At 36.1% G+C, this 10,537-nt stretch overlaps 1 protein-coding gene across 1 annotated transcript; it reads right to left on the reverse strand.

The window, feature by feature from the left end:
* Nucleotides 1–286: 286 nt before the first annotated feature.
* LOC128780464 (olfactory receptor 6C1-like) lies at nt 287–9,391 on the reverse strand. The gene is made up of 2 exons (XM_053920625.1): nt 9,197–9,391; nt 287–1,327 (listed from the first exon to the last, which is right to left on the reverse strand). The coding sequence occupies exon 2, from the start codon at nt 1,290–1,292 to the stop codon at nt 351–353; it is 942 nt and encodes a 313-aa protein (XP_053776600.1). The 5' UTR covers nt 1,293–1,327; nt 9,197–9,391; the 3' UTR covers nt 287–350.
* Between the last annotated feature and the right edge of the window lie 1,146 nt (nt 9,392–10,537).

Here is a 10,537-nt window from a genome sequence, read left to right on the forward strand (position 1 = left end):
CTAAACAGAACTCAACATAGAAATTCACTTTTAAACATCATTATTGTTTAAGAAGTTGTGTTATAGTATACCGGAATTTAACATTATCAACCTAAGATCTATACCAACTATACATAAATAAAAAATTAAATTAAAAAATTTGACATGTTCAGAAGACTGAGAGAAAAACAGAAAAAAGTAATTTAAATTAAATTATATAAAATATGTATATAAAGTATAGAAACCAACAGAAAACACAAAAAGAATAAATAAGATTGACAGGGAGTTTACTGTGATTGGAAGAAGCTACTGAAATTTCATGTTTATATTTAAAATTTTCCTGCAATGTGTCTCTACTTCATTATACCACATTATTTAATTTGCTTGTGAGAAAGAGTCTTCCTCACCATGTTCACTAAGGCTTTCTTGACTTGCTCATTCCTTAAGCTGTAAATAAAGGGGTTCAGCATGGGTGCTACTGAGGTGTTCAGAACAGCAACTCCTTTGCTCAAGGACACCCTATCTTTTGCTGAAGGTTTAATATACATAAAAATGCAGCTACCATAAGAGATGGAGATGACAATCATGTGAGAGGAACACGTAGAAAAGGCCTTTGTCCTCTGACTAGTAGAAGGAATTCTTAAAATCGTTCTGATGATATAGAGATAGGAAAGAAATATCAACGCCAATGTGAACATCAGAGTAAACACAGCACAGGAGAACCCCATTATCTCTAGAAGTTTTGTTTCTGAACAAGAAAGTTGCAGCAGGGGGAAGTAATCACAGGTAAAATGGTCAATAATATTTGATTTGCAGTAATCGAAGTTCAAGAGCAACATGAGTCCAGGGAATACAATTAAGAATGAAACTAGCCAGGAAGAGAAGACAAGGAGTATACAGATTCTTCGATTCATGATGGTCGTGTAATGCAGAGGTTTGCAGATGGCAATATAGCGATCATAGGACATGGCAGCCAGAAGGTAAAATTCAGTGACTCCCAAGAGGATGAAAAAAAATAACTGAGCAATGCAGTCATTAAAGGAAATGGTTTTATCCCCTGAAATAATGGTGCCCAAGAACTTAGGTATACTGACAGTTGTGAATGAAACCTCTACTAAGGAGAAATTTCTGAGGAAGAAATACATAGGGGACTGGAGATGGGAATCCAGCAGGGTAAGGGTTATGATGGTCAGGTTTCCAGTGATGCTGAGCATGTAGGTGATGAGCAGAAAGACAAAGATCACCACCTGAAGCTTTGGGTCATCTGACAGTCCCAGGAGGATGAATTCTGTTACTTCTGTATGGTTTCTCATTCTTCAGTTGCTTTTTTGTTTTCCTCCTGCCAGATCTATAGGAGAAAACACAAGGAACACGTCATGAATTGTGGATTAAGAACTATCCAAGTGTGGATCCAGAATTTGGCTGAAATAGTATGTTACTTTACCATCGGGGGAAATTTAAAGGGAACCTATAATAGCTATGGTCCTTTGATTTCTTCTCTCTTATATACAGACAACAGTATGGTGGTAACTAGGGAAGGAAGGGAATTGGAAGGGGTAGTAAAGGAGCTTAAATATATGGTGACAGAGGATGGTTTCACTTTGGGTGTTGGACACACAATGCAAGGTACAGATTCATGTATCGGGTAAATGTACACTTGAAACCTATATAATCTTATTACCCAATGTCAGCCTCCAATAAATTTAATTCATAAAAAAGCAACTTTCTTGTCTTGAATGACACAAAGAGTCCTCAGGAAGGCCCATCAAGTATTAGAAAGGATTATTTTAACTAGATGCTGTTTCCGTTTTTCTACAATTCTTTTCGGTGACTACTTTCCTGCTGAAGTCTGCATAATTTATATTTCATCATTTCAGTTATAATGGCCAAATTCAATTCCCACAATTCATGCTAGTGTTCATAAAAATAGAGAGAAAGTGCATATCATCAATCACATTTAATAATAATTTTAGAAATAGTAACACTTATCTGCAGGGGTTTATGATGAATATTAACTGATAACCTCACACTTTTAATTCGTTAGCTAGCCATCTATAATTTGAAGAAGAAGGAAAAACAAATTAATAAGAAATTATGCAATCAAAGTGTTTTTAATTCATTATTTATGGCATTCTAAAGTAATTTATTATTATAGAATGTATATTGATTAGGTAGTTAGAGAAATCTATTAAAATACAAATGGGCTGCTTAATGGATTTGTGACTTTAGATGAAGTTCTTAATTTCTTGAAGCTTCAGCTTTCTGTGTTCAAAACGAAGGTGACTAATCTGAGGAGAGAAAAAGTCACCCAAATCCAGGAATCACAGAGAGTCCCAAGCAAGAGGAACCCAAAGAGACCCACTGCAAGACACATCATAATTAAAATGGCAAATTTCCAAGACAAAGAGAGGATCTTAAAGGCAGCAAGGGAGAAACAGGAAGTAACATACAAGGGAGCCCCAATAAGGTTAGCAACTGACTTCTCAATGGAAACGCTCCAAGCCAGAAGAGAATGGCAAAAAATACTCCAAGTAATGAGAACCAGAGGCCTGCAACCAAGACTACTTTACCCAGCAAGGCTCTCAATCAAGACAGAAGGCCAAATAAAGAGCTTCCCAGACAAAAGAAGTCTAAAAGAATACACTTCCACCAAACCAGCTCTGCAAGAGATGCTAAAGGGACTGCTTTAAGGAAAGGAAGGAAAAGAGAAAGACAGAGGAACACAGGCAGGAAATAATGGCAATGAATAACTACCTATCGATAATAACCTTAAACGTAAATGGATTAAATGCTCCAATCAAAAGACATAGAACAGCTGAATGGATAAGAAAACATGACCCACACATATGCTGCCTACAAGAGACCCATCTCAGGACAAAAGACTTACACAGACTGAAAGTAAAGGGCTAGAACAAATTTTCCAAGCAAACAGACAGGAAAAAATAGCAGGGGTAGCAATACTCATATCAGACAAAATAGACTTCCAAAGAAGGGCCATAAAGAGAGACCCAGAAGATCACTTCATAATACTCAAAGGAAGAATCCACCAACAAGACATAAACATTATAAATATATATGCACCCAACATAGGAGCACCCAAATACATAAAGAAAATCTTGGAGGACTTCAAGAAAGATATTGACAGCAACACAATTATAGTAGGAGACTTTAACACCCCACTGTCAAAAATGGACAGGTCTTCCAAACAAAATATCAAGAAGGATATTGTGTCACTTAACAATACCCTAGATGAAATGGACTTAACTGATATATATAGAGCTTTTCATCCCAAAGAAGCAAAATACACATTCTTTTCAAGTGTCCATGGAACTTTTTCAAAGATAGGCCACATGATAGGACACAAAGCAAGCCTCAACAAGTTCAAGAAAATCGAAATCATATCAAGCATTTTCTCTGACCACAAGGGACTGAAACTAGAAACCAACCCCAAAGGAAAAAAACCCCAAACACTCAAAATCATGGAGACTGAATAGCATGCTATTAAACAATGAATGGGTCAAGAACGAGATTAGGGAAGAAATCAAAAACTTCCTGGAAACAAATGAAAATGAACTCACAATAACCCAAAACCTATGGGACACAGCAAAGGCAGTGTTGAGAGGGAAGTTCTTAGCAATACAGGCCTACCTTAAGAAGTTAGAAACAGTTCAAACAAACAACCTAACCCTATGCCTACAAGAACTGGAGGAACAACAACAAAGACAGCCCAGAGCAAGCAGAAGGAAGGAAATAACCAATATCAGAGCAGAACTAAATGACATAGAGACTAAAAGCACAATTGTAAGGATCAATGAATCCAGGAGCTGGTTCTTTGAAAAGATAAACAAAATCGACAAGCCTTTAAGTAGGCTCATCAAGAAGAAAAGAGAGAGGATCCAAATAAACACAATTAAAAATGAAAGTGGAGAGATTACAACTGATACCACAGAAATACAAAGGATCGTAAGAAATTACTATGAAGACCTGTATGCTAAGAAATTTGAAAACCTAGATGAAATGGACACATTTCTAGAAAAATATAATCTTCCAAAACTGAATGAAGAAGAAGCAGAAAACCTGAACAGACCAATATCAGCAAAGGAAATTGAAGCAGTCATCAAGAAACTCCCATCACACAAAAGCCCTGGACCAGATGGTTTCACAGGAGATTTCTACAAAGCATTTAAGGCAGAGCTAACCCCTATCCTTCACAGACTATTCGAAAAAATCCAAACTGATGGAAGACTCCCAAACTCTTTTTATGAAGCCAACATCATCCTAATTCCCAAACCAGATAAAGACACAACGAAGAAAGAAAACTTCAGGCCAATATCGCTGATGATCATAGACGCTAAAATTCTCAACAAAATATTAGCAAACCGCATCCAGCAATATATTAAAAAGATCATCCACCATGACCAAGTGGGATTCATCCCAGGGATGCAAGGATGGTACAATATTCGCAAATCCATAAACATAATACATCACATCAACAACAGCAAAGACAAAAATCACATGATCATATCAATAGATGCGGAAAAAGCGTTCGATAAGATACAGCACCCATTTCTGATAAAAACACTCAGAAGTGGGAATAAAGGGAGCACTCCTCAACATAATTAAGGCCATATATGAGAGACCTACAGCCAACATCACACTCAATGGACAAAAACTTAGAGCTTTCCCACTAAGATCAGGAACTAGACAAGGATGCCCTCTCTCACCACTCCTATTCAACATAGTATTGGAAGTCCTAGCCACAGCAATCAGACAAGAAAAAGCAATAAAAGGCATTCAAATTGGAAAGGAGGAAATGAAACTGTCACTGTTTGCAGACGACATGATAGTGTACATGGAAAAGCCTATAGACTCCACCAAAAAACTACTCGACCTAATAAATGAATTTGGCAAACAGCTGCATACAGAGTCAATACCCAGAAATCAAAGGCATTCCTGTATGCCAACAACGAAACTGCAGAAACAGAAATCAGGAAAAAAATCCCATTCGATATACAACAAGAAAAATAAAGTACCTAGGAATAAACCTAACCAAGGAGGTAAAAGACCTGTACTCAGAAAACTACACAACACTGAAGAAAGAAATTAAGGAAGATACAAACAAATGGAAGCATGTACCATGTTCATGGATTGGAAGAATTAACATCATCCAAATGGCCATACTACCCAAAGCAATTTATAGATTCAATGCAATCCCTATTAGAGTACCCATGACATATTTCACAGATATAGAACAAACATTTCAGAAATTCATATGGAACCATAAACGACCCCGAATAGCTGCAGCAATTTTGAGAAAGAAGAACAAAGCAGGAGGGATCACAATACCTGATATCAAACTGTATTACAAGGCCACTGTAATCAAAACAGCCTGGTACTGGCATAAAAACAGGCACATAGACCAATGGAACAGAATAGAGAGCCCAGAAATAAGCTCAAGTCTATACGATCAATTAATATTTGACAAAGGAGGCAGGAGCATAAAATGGAGCAAAAACAGCCTCTTCAACAGATGGTGTTGGGAGATCTGGACAGCTACATGCAAAAAAATGAAACTCGATCACCAACTTACGCCATACACGAAAATAAACTCAAGATGGATAAAAGACTTAAATATAAGCCGTAACACCATAAAAGTCCTTGAGGAAAACATTGGCAGGAAAATCTCAGACATTCCACGCAGCAACATCCTCACAGACATGTCCCCTAAAGCAAGGGACATAAAGGAAAAAATAAACAAATGGGACCTCATCAAAATAAAAAGCTTCTGCATGGCTAAAGAAAACAGCACCAAATTACAAAGAGAACCAACAGTATGGGAAAACATATTTGCCAAGGATACCTCAGACAAGGGCCTGATCTCCAAAATATATAAAGAAATCACACGACTCCACTCCAGGAAGACAAACAACCCAATTAAAAAATGGGCAAAGGACTTGAACAGACACTTCTCCAAGGAAGACATACGGGGGGCCCAGAGACATATGAAAAGATGCTCAGCATCACTAGCCATCAGAGAGATGCAAATTAAAACCACAATTAGGTATCATCTCACACCAGTCAGAATGGCCAACATAAACAAATCCACAAACAAATGCTGGCAAGGATGTGGAGAAAAGGGGACCCTCGTGCACTGTTGGTGGGAATGCAGACTGGTGAGGCCACTGTGGAAAACAATATGGAATTTCCTCAGAAAACTAAAAATGGAACTGCCCTTTGACCCAGTAATTCCGCTGCTGGGATTATACCCTAAGAACCCTGAAACACCAATCCAAAAGAACCTGTGCACCCCAATGTTCATAGCAGCACAATTTACAATAGCCAAGTACTGGAAGCAACCGAAGTGCCCATCAGCAAATGAGTGGATCCAAAAACTATGGTATATTTACACAATGGAATTCTACGCAGCAGAGAGAAAGAAGGAGCTTATACCTTTTGCAACAGCATGGATGAAACTGGAGAGCATTATGCTAAGTGAAATAAGCCAGGAAGTGAGGGACAAATACCATATGATCTCACCTTTAACTGGAACATAAGCAATAGAAGAAAAAAGCAAACAAAATATAACCAGAGACATTGAAGTTAAGAACAATCTAACAATAGCCAGGGCGGGGGTGGGGGGGTGGGGGCGGGGACAGTGGGTAGAGGGGATTACAGGAACTACTATAAAGGACACATGGACAAAACCAAGGGGGAGGGTGGAGAGGGGGGAGGGAGGTGGGTTCAGCTGGGGTGGGGTGGAGGGATGGGGAGAAAAGGCATACAACTGTAATTGAATAACAATAAAAAAGAAAAAAACGAAGGTGACTATAATGAATAATCGTGTAATAAACATAGCAGTGCATATACCTTTATGAGTAAATGTTTTCAAATTTTGGGTACATATTAAGAAGAGGGATTGTTGGGCCATATGACAGTTCTATTTGTAATGCTTTGAGAAACTTCCATACTGTTTTCCATAGTGGCTGTACCAATTTACATCCCTACCAGCAACTGAAATTTGTGTAATTTTATCAACCAATGTTACACCATGTTTAATTTTTATAAAAAGTGAAGTTAAAATTTCGAGGGTGTTTTTTCTGAATTATATTTTTTCTACTACTGTTTAACCCCCTTACTTCCTCCTTCACCTCCAACCAGCCTCTGTCCTCCCCACAATCACCACATTGTTGTCCGTGTCCATAAGCTATTTCTCTTTTTTGCTCAATAATTAAACAATATAAATGAAAGTGCTTTACAAATCAGGTGGCACTTAGTATGCTTCATATAGAGGTTTTTTTTAATATTTTAGTTTTCTTTTATTTGGAGTTAATTCTCAACTTTGGAAAGGATATTTATAGTAATTGTGATTTAGCAAAAGACTTTTTATCTTAGTGAAATGCTAAGGACTTTTATATATTCTCTCAGCCCTTAACACACCCATGAAACTATTTTCATTCCCAGATAAAGAATTGAGGCTCAGAGAGGTATGTACCTTTGATATATTCATATAACTGGTAAAAGTCAAATATAATCATAGACTACCTGAAATTAAAATCTGTTCTCTTACATAAAGTTCTTCATAGTCTATATTCAATTAGAAACACTCAGACATAGAGATCATACTTTCCTACCTTTATTTAATAGAGAATGACTAAATTGATATAATAAAACAAAATATAGTTAGCTCTTTTTAACTTTTTAATATATACAGCTAAAAATTTAACTACAAATATATCTTATTTAACTTAAAGTTTTCTAATGAACAAAACAAGCAAGCAAGCAAAATATAATGAGAGACAATGAAATAAAGAACAAACTGACAGTAACCAGAGGGGAGGGGGAGCGTGATAATAGGGGTAAAAAGGGAAAGGGTGATCAAGGAACTTGTATAAAGGACACATGGAGGGTGGGAGGTAGGGGTGGGTTGGGTGAGGGAGAGTGATGGAGGAAAATGGAAACAACTGTACTTGAACAACAATAGAAGTTGAGCTAGTAAGTGATGAATCAGTGGTAACATTTGGGAGACTTTCATTGTCTCCTTCTTTAGAAAACATTTAGTTATTGATATGAGAGAGAGAGAGAGAGAGAGAGACATTGATTTGTTATTCTACTTATTTATGCATTCATTGGTTGCTTGATGAATGTGCCTGGACCAGATATTGAGCCTGTAACCTTGGTGTATGGGAACGACGCTCTAACCAACTGAGCTACCTTGCCAGGGCTTCTCACTTGTGTGTTTAAATCCACAGATATACACATGCATATATAAGAAGTAGCTATAATATCCTTATGACTGACATTTTTCTCAAAATTATTTCATCATATTTTTCCATTAGTCTTATTTATTTCCCTTACTCTCCTCTCCCCCACAATCATCACACTGTTGACAAGTTATACTTTAATAATCATATTTTGGTTTTGGCTTATTGACATTAATCTTTAAATGACATACTCTAGTTTCTTAGTAGATAGAAATTATTTTCTTTCAATTATTCATAAACCAAAGGGAATGGAATATTGATTTTTGCATAGGAAATATTGAGGATACTTGTGGAGGAGTCTGGTTATTTTTTAGCCAAGAGCAGTGAGGAGGGCATTGTCACCATCACTTACGTGGAAGCAGAAAGGGCTGTGCAGGCCAGCTCCAGAGACATTCCCAGATTCATGATCTCAGGTCACAGCCATTCTTAGGAGAATGGGAAAATTCCACTGTGTTTCAAACCACTTACAAAAGTAACATTGTTTCTTTTTATTTTTTTAACCTATACAGGTTGTTCAACCAAAAATGAGGGTATTTTGTTTTCGTTTTGTTTTTGTAAGTAGCTATAATACTAGGCAATTGTTGGTTCTGGTGGAGCTGAGACAGTAAAAAAGACATGTAGTTATAAGATTTCCATTAAAAGATGGTTCCTTTTTATAAATGGATAGTTAGGTACACTATTGACTATATAAGTTGAGTATATGATGGTTTTTGCCAGGATATGACAACTCAGGATTTTAAGCTGTCTCCCTAGTCAAGGATTTGCTTTAGTTGACTTGTAATAAAAGTAGTATCTCACATTAATGTATGTTTATATTTCCTTCTAAGAGCTCAAAGGAATTTTTTGGTGAATAAAATACTGTTATTAATTTATTTTAATTTAAAATTTATATTTTACTGTTCATGCTTTTACAGTTGTCTGAATTTGCCCCATTGTATTCCTTATGCCCGACTTACCTCTGATTTTCAGAAAGGCTCACTAACAGCCAGAATATCTGGAATATGAAAAACATTGCCAGCAGTCATTGTTGTGTTCCAGGGAGCCCAACATTCCTGAAAATATTTCCTCTCATTTAACAAATTTGCTTTCCATTGCCAATGTTTTTGTATTAAATTTCCCACATTGTCCAGAGGGAATATATTTCTCTGACATAGAGAGTGAGAAAGGAAGAAATACATAAAAGAGAAAACATATCAAATGTTTTTAAAACTCTCTGGTGTGTTTTGTATATAGACTTTACTCGCACAAGCTACTTCCTGTTTTATCCAGTCTCTGTGATCCTGGCTCAAGGGGACTAATTCAGTCAGGACAGGGATACACACAACACACTAAGGAATATAATGGATAATACACTCTAGTATTAAAATCTGAAAAGGAATCTGGGGCGTCAGTGTCCAGGGAAACAGAAAACATTGCAACAAGCAAATCAGAACACTAAATGTGAAGTTTGTTTTTCTCTAAATTACTTTTCAGACCAATTAGCAACCTAATATATTTGTTTCCAATATAAATTTCTATGTAATACTCTATGCCAGTTAAAAAATCTGGTCATCTATCACATTGTACTAAGTACATTTATTAACTCTATTATTTTAATCTGGCTTCTAATAAAAAATTTTGGTGCTATAATACTGCTAATATTTTGTGCTTTTTCTTTTCCTGTTCTGTCTGGCTCTCCAGGAATGTCAGTTGAAGAATTTCTTCTTTTGACTGATTCATGGTGTATTTTATATGCTAAGTATAATATTAGGAGTTACTACCTTCTATGATAGACTAATAATAATAAATCATGACCTAATGAGATAAGGTGAGTTTAAAAGCCAGTAAAATTGTGCAGGTCATTAGTAAAAGCTATGTACAATTTGTAGGTTCTTAAGAATTTTGGGCTGTGTTTTTTCAAATCAGGCTCTCCTATTGGCTGTTACAGCTCAAGACCTCCAACAACTTATTCAGCTTTTCTGAGCATCAATTTACAGTTTGTAAAATCATCATCATCATTATCATCATGTTGTCTAACCTTACAGAGAGCTGTAAAGATTAAATAATATATGGTATAAAATATATCTGGCTTAGCATATTTTACAAAATAAATGTTCTATATGGAAGAGATAATATTATTTATGAAATTCCTATCAAACTCCTAGTGGACATGAGAGTAATGATGGCTGCCTACTCTTTTTTTATATATTTTAAGAATAATACAGATAAACAAGGAGAGGTTATAAAATAAGACATACACACCTTCAGCATGACTAAGAAATATATGATATAATGAAATTGAAATTATTTGTAAGTCA

Source organism: Desmodus rotundus, chromosome 3 (genome assembly GCF_022682495.2).
Source record: "Desmodus rotundus isolate HL8 chromosome 3, HLdesRot8A.1, whole genome shotgun sequence".
In the NCBI taxonomy this organism is placed as follows: domain Eukaryota; kingdom Metazoa; phylum Chordata; class Mammalia; order Chiroptera; family Phyllostomidae; genus Desmodus; species Desmodus rotundus.